At 41.9% G+C, this 16764-nt stretch overlaps 2 protein-coding genes across 3 annotated transcripts in view; one reads left to right on the forward strand and one right to left on the reverse strand.

Moving 5' to 3' along the window:
• The window catches only part of COLQ (collagen like tail subunit of asymmetric acetylcholinesterase), a 39092-nt gene that overhangs the window by 18860 nt on the left and 3468 nt on the right, over positions 1-16764 (forward strand). For both annotated transcript variants that reach the window (XM_088052763.1, XM_088052767.1), the window contains exons 6-15: positions 707-778; positions 3151-3213; positions 4151-4177; positions 4777-4821; positions 5540-5575; positions 6459-6539; positions 9723-9819; positions 12133-12272; positions 14918-15037; positions 15645-15765. In XM_088052763.1, coding sequence (XP_087908889.1) covers positions 707-778; positions 3151-3213; positions 4151-4177; positions 4777-4821; positions 5540-5575; positions 6459-6539; positions 9723-9819; positions 12133-12272; positions 14918-15037; positions 15645-15765 — 802 coding nt within the window. The remainder of the gene's footprint in view (positions 1-706; positions 779-3150; positions 3214-4150; positions 4178-4776; positions 4822-5539; positions 5576-6458; positions 6540-9722; positions 9820-12132; positions 12273-14917; positions 15038-15644; positions 15766-16764) is intronic.
• PLEKHA8 (pleckstrin homology domain containing A8) overlaps positions 10804-16764 on the reverse strand; it is a 52004-nt gene continuing 46043 nt past the window's right edge. The window contains exon 13 of the mRNA XM_088052749.1: positions 10804-10880. Coding sequence (XP_087908875.1) covers positions 10822-10880 — 59 coding nt within the window. The 3' untranslated portion in view covers positions 10804-10821. The remainder of the gene's footprint in view (positions 10881-16764) is intronic.

Here is a 16764-nt window from a genome sequence, read left to right on the forward strand (position 1 = left end):
AAGGATTTTGACACCAACTACCAATCAGTAATTCAAATAAATATAAAACACATAAACAGGAGAGGTAATTTTCTTTAATCTATTTTTAAATGCCGTACAGTAAACAAAAATATTATTAATATAAATTCAAGGGTTTGAAACAGCAATGTCTTCGAGAGAGTAACACACAAATCTACAAAGAAGTGCTTAACTTTAAACATGGTAAATCAACTTACTGTTCTGACAAAAACAAGTAGGTTCTGAAAGAGAAGTTGCTCAGGTTGGAAATAAAAGTGTACAGCTCTCGTTAAAAGCTGTCTGGCCCATGAAAGTTCACTCTTGGCCCTGAATATCATGACGACATTTCTGAGATCATATTGTCAAGCAGTGTAATGCAGTGGAAGAGCATTAATCTGCAGCATCTTAGGAGATATTGAAAGAGTGATTTACAGGCAGCAATTAAAACACATAAATAACTGTATGTACATAGGTAGTTATTGCTAGTCATACAGTAGTTAATAAAAAGAAATTGTAGCTAGCAATGTAGGAATGTTCAGAATAAGGACCATAGTAACAGCAACAATTAGTTAAAGATTTGGTTCTGCTCTCAATATAAATTGGATTTGTATGGATATAAGTACACATAGGTCTTTTCATCCCCTGTCTGCAGTAACCTGTGTAGGAATGGTGTTTTATGAATCATTGTAATCAATGTTTTCCATTCAAGGGCAGACCAGGTCCCCCGGGCGTCCCTGGGATGCCAGGACCAGTAGGATGGCCGGGACCTGTGGGACCGAAGGTAAGGCTAAAATTCACATGGAGCAAATTGTTCAACATCACAATCTTGGGAAATCTCTAAACAGCTCCTTGCAGGAGGCTGGAAAGCTGTAGCAGTGCAAGGACAATGTGCTTGCTCCCTTTCTTACCCTGCTCTGAAAAGTCTAGGGTTAGGTTACTCCACCTTCTGTCCAGACCCTGTAGCACTTCTCATATGGATTAAACATGTCTAAGGGAAATTGAAAATTAATACAATGAAGACTCACTGAGGTCTCACCGGTGTCCCACAACCACACAAATCAGTGTTTCTAAACTGATTGCCATCGTTATGACTATTCTTTATGAGGATCCCTTTGCCTGAAGATGTACTGTGAGCTCTTGTGATCAGAAGGAAAATACCAGGCTGATATCATGGGAAAGAGATGATCAATCATGAGAATGGCTGATCACACCTTTGAAGTTCATTCCCATACAAACAAACATTAATTCCTGTTATTTTTATTAACCAACAGCAGAAGAAATGACAGGAAGCACATTGCTACTGCAAAGTGGCTGCTTCATCTGCATTCATTATAAAAAAAGGCTTCAGGGTAGTCTTTTAGTAAGTACTGGCTTATGCAAAAGGTGTAACAGCTCTTCGTAGGATCTGTGGTTTATGGAGCTTCTACTGGGACTTTTGAGACAACTTGCATTTCTTCAATCCAGGATGCATTAGGCTAAAGGACTGCACACAATGCCTAGCTTGAAACTGCTTTTTCTAGTAAATCTTTGACTCTTCATTTGCTCTGTGAAGGTTGATGCCCCCACCTCAGAGGATGTGATGCATTAGCTCTTGATACTGCAAGAATAGTAGGAATTGACTTGTCAATTCAAGCCACATGTGGGAAGCAGACTTTCAAGATCTTCACAGCCACGTTAGATGAAGAACTTCGTATTATAGTACGTGGGGATGTAGGCAAGCAGCAAGAGAGTACGTACTTAAAAGAAATCAATGTTCACTTTGAACTGGGAGATGGGAAATGGTTTCCCCCACAAACACATTGTGTGCTATGATTTCCCACAGCAGGAGCAATGAGGGCAGAGAAGAGGTTCAATCAAATCCTTCCTTAATAGTCTTAGTGAAGGAAGAGAGCAAAGCTGACAGAAAACTCATACACTCAGTCTTCTCCTTGTGTAAGCGTTAGTTTTATTTATGCAGTCTTCCTAATTTTGATTCATCTCCTGTGTCTCATTAGTCTAGATTAGTCTATTACTATGCTTTTTCATCACACTCCTAGAAGCATACCTCATATTCAGTAGTAATACTTTTCCCTATACTTCAACTGCCAAGTCCTACTTGCTATTGGATTATGATTCTGCTTTTATTGTCTCTTCTGATGCTGTTCTCCTCTATTCTTTAGGTAAGTTCACAGTTGCATTTCTTCCAGTCTTTATAAATTTCATTTTCATGCCTGTCAGTGAAGGCTCAAGTTGAAGACAGTGCAGAAAATCTCTGTGGCCACTTCAGTTGGTTGTATCTCTCTTTCCTTTCTCCCCATCTCTGACCTTCACCAACTTCCAATATTCTTCTTCACCACAGATATTTGCTGCATCCCCATCTTGCTGTAAATCTCCAGTAAGCTGCTATTTCAGGTTTTTTTAACTCATATCCACTTCTATGGATATTTGCCATTTCTTCAGCTGGGTCTTCTTGTCTCCTCTTACTTTGACACAGCCTTACTTCAGTCCTTATTTCTCCTGCTTCATTCTTTCAAGTCTTGTCTGAACTTCTGCAGGGGCAGCAGCCAATGGGAAAATCCTCTCCATTTCTTGGACAGTGAAAGAAAAGGAGAGTAAGAGCCAAATGTACTCTTCTGGTAGCACTGCTGCGTGTCTGGGGGTCTATTCTATATTTCACGCTTGATATAATTAGCTGTCAGCAGCCAGAGAAGTGGTTGTAAAGCTTTTTCGTGATTTACTGGCTCCAAATGACTGTTCAGCACATGGTGCCTCAGAGCCACAATAAAAGCAGTCACTATGCCTCCACAAGCCATGAGGCATGCAGCAAAATGCCTTTCTTTTCTGCAGATCAGTGGAGATGGTGCTGGGTAGAGACAATGCACCTGCGTGCAGAAATGGATGCACTGCTGATGGTGGTTTGCTTGCATGTCCTTTAATAACATCTGGGAAAACCAAAACAAAAAGTTACCCACACAAGAAAATGCAAATAGAAGAGTAAGATAACATGTGAGGGCTCAGGCAGAATACAATTGTAATATAGACCCCTGTCCACAACGCTACACCAAGGTCAGGCTTAACTATTTGACATGAAAGCTGAACACTAAACTGTCAGACATTCAAATATGAACTCGTCAGAAAGCCACATTCAATAACTCTCTTTATTGACCCCTTTAGGGTGAAAAGGGAGAGTTGGGTGTGATGGGATTGCCAGGTACAAGAGGACCAATGGGCTCCAAGGTTTGTTAACCAAACACTGCATTTTCAGACATTGGTTTCTAATGCTCTGCTGACAGCTGCTTCCCTCACGAATTTTCTGGAAAGCATTTATCAAGATATATGTTTCTAATACAGATAAAAAAATACGTTGTACATCAAGCAAAGTTATGTTATCTGTTTGGGCTTGGCTGTGTTTTTGGCTTTTCATAAAAATGCTTTGGTATAAATTTCTGTAATTTCTTTTAAAAGCAAGCTCAGATATAATTGTATCCCACTAGAAAAATGGAGCTCTTAAGCACATCTGCAGCATTGAATCATGTCTGCAATGTTTTCCACCTGCCTCATAAGACTGTGGAGATAATTTTGGTCCCCTACTAGTCCATACTAGGTCCCCCTAGCACAGGTCATATGTATTGACAGTTGAAATAAATTATGCAATAAGTTTATTCAAACAAAGGATTGGAAAGAAGAACTGAACACCTTTGTTTATTCTATGTTTCTTTACAAGAAACTCAGTTTTATATTAATGATCACATCAGATTACTTAAGTATAACAAGTATGTTCCATGGGGGGAAAAAACAGCAAACAAACAAACAAAACAGAAGAGGAAGATTATTGTTAAAATTATTTTAGATTATTAATAGTGGAATCTAATGCTTTATTTACTCTCAGTTATATTTTATTTCACTTGTTTCAATTTCAAAGCATAATCAAAGCTGCTGGCTTTACCTGGCTTTTTCATAATGGCTTTTGGGCTGAGTTGTCTTGCCTTTAATTCATATTTCACAGTTCTGTTTCAGTGAAATTTTAGGAGCTGTAAATATTCATTTGCCTTTACATGTTGATGCAATTAATTATTTGTGCTTCGTTTTTTTTCTTCACTTCAAAGTTTGAAAGTCCGGCTTCTTGGGTGATCTTGAAAGCGAGAAGCATTAAAATATCTATCATTCCCTTTAGGGTTTTCCTGGAACTAGAGGAGAAAAGGTCAGTGTGACAACAGAGTAATGTATAATTTAACATCTGGAAACATTTAAAAAAAAAAAATAGTAACTGTAGAAAGAAGGTTGAATTTTGATGAAGTCTAAAAGTCCCACTGAGAAATGAAGACACATATCGTGAAAGAGCACAGTCTTGTGGCTTGGGCTGGGGCGCTGAAGAAGTGAGTTTTGCACCCTGTATCCTCGTGGACGAGTTGCTACAGTGAAACTCACTACGGGTTCCCCATCTGCAGCATGGGTAGAATAATCCTTAATTGTTGGTCTGGTTTAGTTAGGTCACACACACTTTGACACTGAGACACTTTGTACTCAAGGTTTTACAGTGGGACCTGAACTGGGAAAGAAGCCAACTGGGAAAAAAAATCAAATTTGAAAGGATTATGTACAGGAAAGCATTTATTTAAAGTAATTACCTGGGGAGAATTACTCCCTTTTTCCTACAGTCCTTAGCATCAATTCTGTTATGATGTCAGTCATGAAACATATTCTGCTGATTTCAATAACACACTGTATAGGAAAAGTATTTTTTGCTTCTTCATGAAATGGTAGCAATTAGGCTGTTGTTCCCCTGTTATCTCTCTTCAGGGATCCAGAGGTGACAGAGGTGACAAAGGAGTCAAAGGAGACCCGGTAATTTTCTTTTCCAGATGGCTGTGAATGTGCATCTGAGGATCAATGTGCCTCTGACAGGGAAAAACAGGAGGGGCATGGAGGAAAGCAGCCAGAAAGCATCTTCCAGGGAGGGCAGGAGTGCTGAGGGAAAGCAGTGTTCCCATCTGCTGTGAGGGTGGTGGGGCAGCTCCATGTCCTTGTGCCCCCAGCCCGGTGCGCAGCGGGGTTGATGAGCCACAGGAGGATTTCCCTGGAGGTCACCCCAGCCCCTCCTGGGCTGTGCAGCTTCCCAGAATGCTTTCAGCTGCTGATATTATAGTACCAGGAGGGGAAGAGGGGGAGAGATTCGTGGTTTGGGGGTTCTTTTGACTAAGAAAGGAAAAGTAAACTGCTTTTGGTGGAAACGGAGAAATGCCTTTCCCAGAGGCAGGCTTTGGGAGTTGTCCTGGTAACAGAGCTAACTGTAGACAAGAGAACAATCAGGATGATTTTGCCAGAGACACAGTAACTGGCAGCAGAGGATCAGACAGTGGAGTAAGGGCACTATACAAGGTGCTTTACAGTAAAATTTTGCTTATAAATCTCCACCTACTGCATTACCTGTAGTGCTGAGTCAACACAGGGGTTTTTAACTGATGGCCACACATGGCACTTGTTTTTTCCTTCCAAGGAAGGTACTGCTTTGTCAAAGATCACTACACATTTTCTAATTATTTTTTCTCCTTTGACTTTGTAGGGAGAAATAGGCTTTCCTGGAATGCTGGGACAAAAAGTAAGTGGGTGTAGTATGTTGGGGAGCTGTGTTAAATTCTGAGACAGGATCAATGAGTGGGTTCAGGGACTTCCCATATGGTGTAAGACATTGAAGGCCTTGCTTGGCAGTGACCAACACTGCCTGGACTTGACCAAATTCTTTAGCCTTTTTAGGTTGAGAAAACCCAGATTTAGCTCTTTGGTGTTGTTTCTTTTTTTTCCCCCAGATTGTTTGTTTAGTCATAATCTCCCTCCTGTTTAATTGCCCTAATTGATAGGGTTTTATTCACTTGAAACTAATAAATATTTCCTTCTTGATACTCTGAAACAAAATGGCACTACTGTATATAGCAGTGATAACCCTGACCAGTTTTTATATCATCATTATTCCATACTTGAAAAACAATCAAAATCCAGATGCTGGCTTATGGAAAACCTAAAGGTGGATAATTTTATGATATAATCAAATTATGTCTCTGAAATTAGAAAAGGAATTAATAGTTGCTTCTACAGAGATTAGAAGATGAGTGAATTCACCTTCCTGTCCCTGAGTATTTTCATCACACATGCATCTTAACAGCAAAGCAAGATATTGCAAAGGGGTCAGAGAGCTTTCCCAGCCTTGACTTCTCCAAGTTTCTCAAGCATGTTTCTGATCTCATTTGGCCTCTTCCTTAGGAAAGGATTTTTCAGGGTTATGTGGGTAAATTTCATGAGCTTTTTTTTTTACTTTACATTTGTTTTAAAATATTTCACAATAATTTTGGATTTCGAAGAAAGAAACGGTGCCAGAATTATCTAGAGGAATCATGTGAATGAAAACAGTGTGCATCTGCTATCTTGTGTGAGGCAGGTATAGCCATGTACTTACCTCCTGCTTCCTTCCCTCTGCAACCACCAAGGGAGAGATGGGCCCTAAGGGACAATCCGGAGTACCAGGACACAGAGGACCTATAGGAAGACCTGGAAAACGAGGCAAACAAGTAGGACCACGGTGTTTCCTCTTCCTGTGACTCATGGCATCTGTGTGATTGTGTGGTCTGAGCTCTTGTAGCATGCACTGTGTGGCACAGGGGGTGGGCAGAAGCCAAGGAGCACCTCCCAGGCATGCACAGGCTACACAGGGATTAAAGCCTCAGGGCTGGAGTCTTGTCTGCACCATTCAGCTCCCTGCCCATGCAGCATGGGAAAAGTTGTTTTTATCCTGGATTGGAAATGAACTAATTTAATGCAATTCAAGCAGATCTTGAAGGCTTCCTTTGAATCCTAAGCAACACAGGGCTGTGGTCCCAGCTCCACCTGACAGCTAGAGAGCTCAAAATTATGCCTAGCAGAGCTATATTTTCAGAGTTCAAGTGAACTGTAAAGACTAAAGGAATTGTGTGTAAGTTGGATACTGACTCCACCAATACAGCACATCAGTGGCAGGGGCTTAGCTGGAAGCAGTTTATTTGCAGTCTTGTTATGCTCAGCATGGCAAGGAGAGCCACATCCCTGCAGTTTCACTGTTGCTCTGATGAGAGCAGGAAATATCTGAAGTGATAAAGTAGCCAGTGTGGGGAAAAAAGAGGAGTTGGGTGTTAGGGATGAAACAACAGAACCCCAAGTAAGGAAGAGCAATGTAAATCTCCTAGATGACCAGCAAGAAATATTTTTTTGTCCTAGATTTGACAGATTTCAAAAACTGTTGTGTGCTCTTTCATGATTTTGAGGTTTTGGTTTTTGGTTTTTGGGTTTTGTTTTTGTAAACCTGGTTCATCTGTCCTGCCTGTGTGCTGTGGAGTCTTTCCACAATGTGAGACAAGAGAAGATGCAGCGCCTGCAGATCAACTTGAACATCGTGCACTCCTTATTTGACCTTAGACATTTTGTCACCTTACACAGTGGCTTAATAAAAACGTAGTGGCATAAGCATGTCATAATTTAACACAACAATCAGTGTGACTTACAAAACTATAGTCGGGCCCTAGTCTGGTGTTTCTAGTCCCGAGGCTCAGTACACAAACCCCTTTCTGGTGCCCTGAAGGCAATCTTAGCATTGATTCAGCATGAAAAAGGCTTTCCCTCTCTGTAACTGGTGAACTTGCTATTTCCTTTCTTCTTTTCTAATCCTTTGAAAAAAACGGGAGTGGCATTTTAAGGCTCTGTGGGTCTGGCTGCCACCTTGAAGTGCTGTAGTTGTCTGGAAGCTTGTTCAGCTGAGAGGATAGCTTCCACCAGCATGGGGCCATTTCCTGTCTCTTGATCCAGCTGACATGCCTAGATAAAAGCAGCTAAATTAAGCAGGTGTCACTTCCACTTCCATTCCGAGATATATCTTGATTAGCTCACTGACTTCTTCAAGTTTCCCTGCCTCTGGGCTAGGCTCTTCCTGAAAGGTGGCCAGGAGGAGGGAAGTCACAAGTCACAGCCTTACAGCTGCTGACCGAGATATAACACCCAAAGCTTTATAACTTGGGAGCTGACCCCAAGAAAACCCAAGTTTAGGGTTTCAGTCCTCAAAAGGAGGAACGACTTAGGGCTTTAGGTACTGCTGCTTTGAAAGAAAGGACATAAATACAAATATTGTCAATGGGAAAAGCTTTTCCAAATGCCATGGGTACATGTGAAAGATAAACAAGGCAAAAATACTGAACATCAACCCTTGCCAATATTATTTAATCCATCAGTGCTAAGCAGCCGTCCCTCCAAAGCAGGGGACACAGAAAACAGGTTGTTTTCAGTCAGTACGTGTCTGACTGGCACAACCCTGCCTCTGTCAAATTGCTGCTGTGTGGGGGAAAGAGATTTCCCACAATCTTCTTTGGGGCTACAAAATCCTGGTCTGCTAGTTCTGTTTTGCATAATGTAAGAAGTAATTAGAGATCAGCATCACTGACATTCACATAAATCCTGAAATATTTTTATGGCTCAGGACTTACCTAATAGGATTAAACAAAGCAAATATTCAATTAGTTCTTTATAGGCCATGGCAAAATCAGCCTTCCTCTGCTGAAATGGTGCAAGTGACATTCAAACTTATCCACAGGATGTAACATTTTGTATAACAACAATTATTTCACTATGTATTACTATATATGCTTTGCTACTCTTAAATTAGAAGTGCAATCATTCATTGTATGATTCTGAATGTACATTAACCTGGAATTGCACCATTCTCCAGGAAATAATCTCCTTTGTCATTAAAAGAAAGCTTACACAGTACATTTTTATTATGCTAAATAACATTTGCAGTTACATAAATATCTAGTCAGATATTTAAACTTTAAGCTATGTAATACACTTCTGAAATCTAAAGCTGAGAAATCCAAGCCTTGGAGAGTATATGAGCTGGAGGGTAAATATAGTTATTTTTAATAAGTGTCACTGTATTAAATTCAGGAGCAAAAAATGACAAGGTGCCAAACAGCTCTAGGTTGTAACCTCCAAATGTCTAAGGGTATGGTTGCACAAACAAGCTCCCATGAGGCAAATTAGGGCTGATTTTAGAGAATATTAGCTATTGTATGTTAACAGTGTGTAAGCCCCTCTCCACAGGTAATTTTGCAGTATTTAGTACTTTTTTGGCTGCCAGAGGGACACCGCTTCTCAGCATGGTGTTGCTATACATTAAACTGCAGTTTTAAGGCCAAGCCCTTGCTTGGCTTGTGATGACCTGCTATCATAGCTATACCCATAGTGAAAGTCAAGGAGATACCAGAATCCAGGCAAGCAAACATTCTGAAAATAGTGTGAGCATCAAAGTCATTAGTGAGATTCTGAAGGGCTGCACCCTAAGACTGGGAAATGTCTCTGTGGAAGTCCTTGACAACTCCTCAGTGATTTTCCCCTTTCTTTCTCAGCAGCACTCACTCCTAGAGAGTTACAGGGGTTAAAAAGACATCCTTAAAGAAAGGCTATCAAATGATCGAAGTCAGAGCAGGGAGATTCCTGACTCCTCACAGGGCAGATCCCTGTGACCATTCCCATTTGGGATCAGTAGTCCTGCCTGGGCATGCCTTTCTCTCTCCACATGGGACAGGAATGTTCCCTGGGGTGGTGTCCATGAAGCTCATGCTTCTTCTGGTGAGTGTCTTGGCTTTCTGAAATGGGAAGCCAGTGCTGTTTGGAAGAGGTTGTTTGTTACTAGTAGCTTAGCCAAGAAATGGATGTCACTTCTCTTCTAGGGACTCAAGGGAGACATTGGACCGGCGGGTGTCATGGGCCCACCTGGTAGGCCTGGTCCTGTTGGCCAGCCAGGCCCCCCTGGACCATCAGGATTAGGTAAGCCGAAAATGAGGTGAGCTCCTCAAGAGTGTCCCTGCTCCCCAGCCCTTCCTGACTCATCAGGCACACATAGGCCCTTCTGCACAAAGTTCTGCGGGGCTTTGTTTGCTTCTCCACCCATGGCAAGGAGAGGATTTCTCCTGGAGGCAGGTCATGCCATCCTCATCCATTATAAGGACTCTATACCTTACTTTAAAGCCTACTTTATGGCTTCTGATGTTTTCAGATAAAACCAAACTAAAGCCTATGTGGTCCCTGAGGGATTTTTTGTAGATGGGGACAATCAAAAGTTATCTGGCAGCCTTGGAGAGACTAGGTAATCTCTATCATCAAAGGTCTGCATGACCAGCAGTGTGCCCTGGTGGCCAACAAGGCCACTGGCATCCTGGCCTGGATCAGGAACAGTGTGGCCAGCAGGAGCAGGAAGGTCATTCTCCCCCTGCACTCAGCACTGATGGGGCCACACCTGGAGTTCTGTGTCCAGTTCTGGCCTCTCAGTTTAGGAAGGACATTGGGATGCTTGAGTGTATCCAGAGGAGGCAACGAGGCTGGTGAGGGGTTTGGAACACAAACCCTGTGAGGAGCGGCTGAGGGAGCTGGGGTTGTTTATCCTAGAGAAAAGGAGACTCAGAGGTGACCTTATCACTCTCTACAACTTCCTGAAAGGTGGCTGTAGTCAGGTGGGGTTGGTCTCTTTCTCCAGGCAGCAGCTGACAGAGCAAGAGGACACAGCCTCAAGCTGTGCTGAGGGAAATATCGGTTGGATATTTGGAAAAGGTTTTTTACAGAAAGGGTGATAAAGTACTGGAATGATCTTCCCCAGGAGTTGGTGAAGTCACCATCCCTGGATGTGTTTAAAAAAAGACTGGATGTGGCACTCGGTGCCATGGTCTAGTTGTGGTGTTAGGGCATGGGCTGGACTCGATGATCTTGGAGGTCTCTTCCAACTGAGTGATTCTGTGATTCTGCGATTCTGTCTGCTTCTTCAGATATCCTGGCTTACAGGAATCTGAAACTGTGATTTCTAATCAGCCAGGACATGTTCACCCTGTCCAGCTCTGCAAGAGAAAAACAAATGAGATTCAAGTGACAGTGTCATTAAGTGTCATGGAAAGGGATGGGAGTAGGGAGAAAAAAAGAGCAGTGGAGCAAAACTCTCTGTGTAATTAAGTGCTTGAGATCTATGCTCACTGCAATTGTGAGTGTTGTAGAAATTATGAGAAAAACCTTGTAATAAAATAATTGTAGATCCTCAGAGCTGTGTATGCGCATGAACCCTGGTCAGCTTGTGGGTCCAAACATGGACATGAAGGGCAATACATGACCCACAATACACAAGGCCCCCTTCCATTTTGCTTTCCCTTTTCCTTCCCTTGCTTGCACTAGCGGATGGGAGGTCTCTTCTTGTGGTGGTGTGGAAATGTGGAAAAACATCTGTGAAGCCGGGCACAGCTTCAGAATCTTCATATATCTCATGTCTCCCATTAAGAAGCATCTTTGCTTGAGTAAATTAGCTGGAAGCTTTCAGAAGGCAGAATTTTTACCATCCTAACGGGAAGGCAGCCAAAACTTTGGGATTACTTTTTCAAGGCTTTATTCCATCCACAGAAAGTTTATGTGTCAGGGTTATGAATCTTTTTCTTCTAGAATATAAATTTTGATCCTAAAAGACATTTCTGTAACGACATCACTGCTTGCAGTATGACCATATTGGCTCATAATCTAAATCTGCAGAGCATTGCATCCTTGCCAAAGTTTGAAAGTCAAAAAAGCAGTATTTTTTTTGTGTGTGTGTTTAATTAAAACATTAAAAAGCTCCTGTATTTTTAGTTGGGTTTTTGCTCTATAGAAACAGCAGTGCTCAAGTGGTTGTACAAAGGCACAAGTCCAGTGTGTTGTAGACATATGCAGAGACTGACTCTACAAAACTTGGTGCATAGATGCTGTAGAGTGGTCTGTGTGTTCATCCTGTCCTGAATTTCTGAAGCTTCAAACAGGCTGTCAGACTGTCAAATGTCAAACAGACATTTATTCTAGGCAAATGGTCTCTCTCTTCCTCTGTAAAACTGCTAGAAAAACTCAAAAGGTGATCTGAAATAATATGACTATGATAAAAAAATGGCATCCTTCTCCTGAAGCACTGGAATTAGTGCCTCCCTTCATGTCCCAGTGGATTTGGTGGGAGATGTGTCTGTCTGAAAACTTGGGTAAATGCAGATATCCACCTTACCTGTACTTTTCCCACTAAGGCTGTGTTTGTGTGTTGTGTACTAACTTCATAACAAGGCAAGCTGGTACTCTGCTTCCTAGGGCAATTTGCAATAGGACCAAAAGGAGAAAGAGGACTTCCAGGGCCTCCAGGGAGATGTCTCTGCAGAACCCCACAGCACATGAGTAACCCATCATATGAGGAATCTGTGTTTGGACACAGCTACCCAAAAGTTCCCGCGGTAAGCAGGTTTTCTGGGAGGGGATGTGAGCAGTTCTTAAGTGCTGTTATTACGAGAGGTGTTGAACTCACTAGTATTTTTTATTTAATAGGAAGGTATATAGGCAATGTGTGATTTCTAGTACCCAAAACCTCTGAGATCCAGCTGGTGCAAAAGAGTTCAGTCTCATAACCTGTGTGATTGATGTGCTGAAATGCAGCTGTTCCAAAACATCAGTAAGATAGCACATGTTTGGAAACGTTTTTCAAGCCTAAGGATGCTGTCTTTCATCTGCTATTGTACATATATAATCTGTCCTTTTTATTTAATGAAATCAGAATACATTTCAGATGAGTCAGTAATCTCTTTCCTGAATTGAATATTGGGATCAAGCATTTTATGCAATAGAGTTTTCTCCCAAAGCACGTACCCTCAACAACAGGAGTTTCCACAAACTGTGAGAATCAGGTGTCTGGGCTCCAGTCTGCAGACACACACATTATATAGCTAATTTCCATCTCTAGACTTGAAAGCATTTTTATGAGCAAATGGGACAAAGTACTTCAAAGGACAAGGCATTGGTGAAATGTGACCCAGCAATTTTTCATCACTGATTTCTTTGGGCTTTGTAACTACTGTTTCTGTACTTTCCCTTCTGCTGGGCTCTGCCTTATTATTCTGTGCAATGTAGCAGCACTTAGTCAGCAATGAAGATGTTCCTTTGCTGCTGTGTGCCAGCAGAGCTCAGGGAGTGGAAATGCTGTGGTGTCTGATTGTCTCTGAATGTCAATGGGCAGCAATTAGCTTTGTTAAAGCCCTACCTGTCACACTGGCAGAAAGCTGTCACAGTGTGTGGGAGGGACACACTCACACCACCATTAAATTGGGTCACTGAGCTCAGCCTTTTGCAAGAGTGTGTTTCAAGTCTTGTTAGCTGTGTCAGCTGCTCACTCATCCCTGGCTCTGTTGCATTAGAAAAAACCCTCCTGTTGTTTTGAAAACATGATGGTGAGAGATGAATGTGCTGAAATCACCACACTGTGAGCAAAAAAAAAAACCCACATCATGTACTTTGCATCCTGGAGAACTTATAGGAAAAGCTTTAAGGCTTGCAATATAATGTATAGGTCTTATTACCTTCCTTCTCCATCAGGCATTGTGTCATATCAGAGCTTAAGAGATAGTGATGAGTGTAAATATCTAAAATACCATACACTATCACCAAGACCTCCCAAGTACAATCATGTTGCCAGGAATGTGGGATGACAAAAAGGCAAGTCTTAGTTCTGGAACTTCCAGAGCAGAATTTCCTGCCTGCCTCATTTGTTTTACTCCCTTGAGTGTAAAGAACACTTTAACTTAAACTAGAGCTCAAACATCACTATTGTTTATTCTGTTCAGGTCTCCATGTAGCAGCTTTGAAGCCTGTCTTGGGCCACTTGAAAGCTCTTGTCAGGCTCCTATAGCTGCACATGGAAAAGATCCAGAGATGGTGCTGTGTGCCCTGGCGCTGTGGTTTGCCAAAGCAGCACAGCCTCACTGCCATCACCCCTGCACCCAGCAGCTCCTACAGAGGTGGGCAGGGGCTGGGAAACAAAGTGCTGCTTTTCTGTCACTGGCTTAGATTCATTCCATTTTTTTAATCTTGTGCATTTTTAAAGGCTGGTATCTCCAATGGCTTGAGAAAGCACAGTTTTGCCATTGATTTCAAAAGAAATTTGGGTTCTGGGGCTGGGCCCTGAGCTCCTGAACATAATTACAGAATCAGCTCTGTGCTGGCTTCTTATATCTTCAATTTCTTTCATTCAAGCTAAAGGCATTTTTATTCAGTACTTCTTTAATGAAATTTGCCTTTGTCCAGGGTTATAGGAATATTCTGCTATGCAAAAATTTCAAGGTAACTTGTTTTTAAAAGAGCCAATTCTGTTTATGCTGGTGAGAATCAGACTCAGACCTAAATCTATTTTGCTCGGAAGCACTCCGTTTGCTTTTTCTTAATTTCAAAATGGCTTGAATCTTACAAAAATTAAATTGATTAAGCTGCTGAAGGAAGAGATTATTTCCTAATGCTTCTTACATCAAATTTCAGTGACTGAGACATTAAAGAAATGGGTAAGAGAGCAGCTTGTCCTAATTTTCCCATTTTGAACTAATTTTTTTTTCAGTGTAATTGAAGACTTGGCTTTAGACCATAGTAGATGCATATAAAGAAACATGCATTTTAGTGCCAATTAAATCTAAAAAAAAGCACGAAGAGCTAAAAGTTAAATGAAGGTTGTACTGAGCCATGCATTATTGATTTTGTAGCCACAAACATGGCTGAAAAGTTATAGTCAATCCACAAAAAGCACTTAGCTCACTTGGATTTTGCAACTGTTTCAGCATCAAACCATTTGAGCACCAGAAACTTGTGCACTTCTCAGCAGTAATTGTGCACCAGTATTTGTATGATTTTTACCTGAGGACGTGCATTTCAAGATAGGGGCCTAGGAAACACCATTCTTTCCGTGGGTGTAGGTACTCACCTCCTCTCTTTCTGAAAACAACTGAACTATATCTCTAGATATTATTTTTCTATTTGAAGACACATATGCCAAACTAGATTCTGTGACAATCCAAGAAACTTCTTGAGAAGGTTACTAATCACCTCTTTTTCTGTGCCCCAGATTTTTGTGGTGAATAATCAAGAAGAATTGGACCGGTTAAACACTGAAAATGCATTAGCTTTTAGAAGAGATCAGAGATCTTTGTATTTCAAGGATACCTTTGGATGGCTCCCAGTCCAGGTGAAAATATGACTGTGGTCTCAGAAAACTTGTGAGTGTATGTTTCATTTTGAAATACAGAACACACTTCTGTACCTAAGGTGTCATATAGAATCAATTAAGCAAATGGGGGGAATGCTCATTTTTGAACACTGCTTCAACTGTACATAATTCGGTGAATTTGCTCACAGGAGTCTTAATTACTGAAGAATTAAGTCAGCAGTGTTGCAGGTTTTGCTAACTTCCCTGTGAACCAGGTTCACAGGGAACAGGTGAACAGACTGGAGCAGAGTTCAGGGAATTCTGGTAGTAAAGAGAGTTTTTATTTAATACAAAATAAGGCAAAACTCTGCTGTTTTGCAAAAAAGTACAGAGTTGCAGAACTAAAACCCTGCAAACCAAACTCATGTATTTCCTTACTGCTTCAAGGAGCTGAGTCCTGCTGAAATTAACAGCAGGATCCTTCTTGTGTCTACTGGACTTTGGATCAGACTGTATAAACCCTCTGACCAGCAAATAACATGACATAAAAACCTGTCTGTGGGACATGCTCCCCAGAGCCCTTCTCCTCTGCTTGCTATCCTGCAGCTGGTCTGGTTCAGTAACCATTGTGTGTTTGCCTGGTCAGCTCACCCCTCTCTATCCCGTGGATTACCGCTTCCAGGATGGGGGTACCTGTGGAGATGGGATCGTGCAGGATGGGGAGGAGTGTGACGACGGCAATGCAGTTGTGACTGATGGCTGTATAAGTAAGTTTCTTTCTGCGGGGGAAGGTGCATCAGTGGTACCACAGGGTGCAACTAAAATCACACAAGGAGAGCTTGTGTGGTTTGTGGATCAAGTGCGGGCCTGGGGAAAGGGAGGCACAATGGCCACAGGGTGAAAACTGAGGCTTTCATGCATGTGGATAGCACACACCAGCACAGGACAGAGGTGACAGCAGTACTGCTCTGCACCCTTGCTGAGTCAGAGCCACTGCATTTCGGGGGCCACATCCAGCTGCTGGTTTACACACACACAGACACACAGACACACAGACAGACAGACACACAGACACAGAGACACGTAGACAGACACACAGACACATAGACACACATACACACACTTTTCCTGTGGGCTGCCAGCTCTATCTAAAAGCTGTAGCACACCTTTGCAGTGCAGCACAGCCCTTGGGATAGACACTGAAGCTGGCTGTTTCTTACAGTAAAAGGAAACCTGAGTCCTGAAATGTCACTTTGGATTTTGTTATTCACTTGCACAGGGAAGGTGTCGGCCCACTGCCTTCACTGTTAGGTTTATACAACATTTAATTCATGTCTACTTCCATTTTGCTGATTGTGGATAGCAAAGAGCATATAAACATTCAAGCAGCCGTGGCAACCTTCACTTCCTCATCTCAGTTACTTTTACATCTTGAATCCTTCCCCAAGGCACAGCCCTACACCATCTCCATATAGTAGGTTTGGTGCTCTGTTGTTCCCAGCAAAGAGATGCTTCTTCACTTTTCAGAACAGTGTCACCCAACACCGAAAGATACAATTTTTCATTTATATATTCCTCAATTTTTCAGCCTGACTTTGAAAATGGGGTGTATGCAGCCACGCCCTATGCAAGTTTCTCCATCCACCTGTCCATCACCACCCTTCCCTTTAAAATTTAGGCATTCCAGCCAACTTTTCAATGATGACAGGAAAGAGATTTCAAAGGCAATTCAGTCTCAACAGGTCTAGGAAGACATAAAAATAAAT

Source organism: Pseudopodoces humilis, chromosome 1 (genome assembly GCF_049639895.1).
Source record: "Pseudopodoces humilis isolate 2021_Gansu_Grassland_sample_001 chromosome 1, ASM4963989v1, whole genome shotgun sequence".
Taxonomy (NCBI): domain Eukaryota; kingdom Metazoa; phylum Chordata; class Aves; order Passeriformes; family Paridae; genus Pseudopodoces; species Pseudopodoces humilis.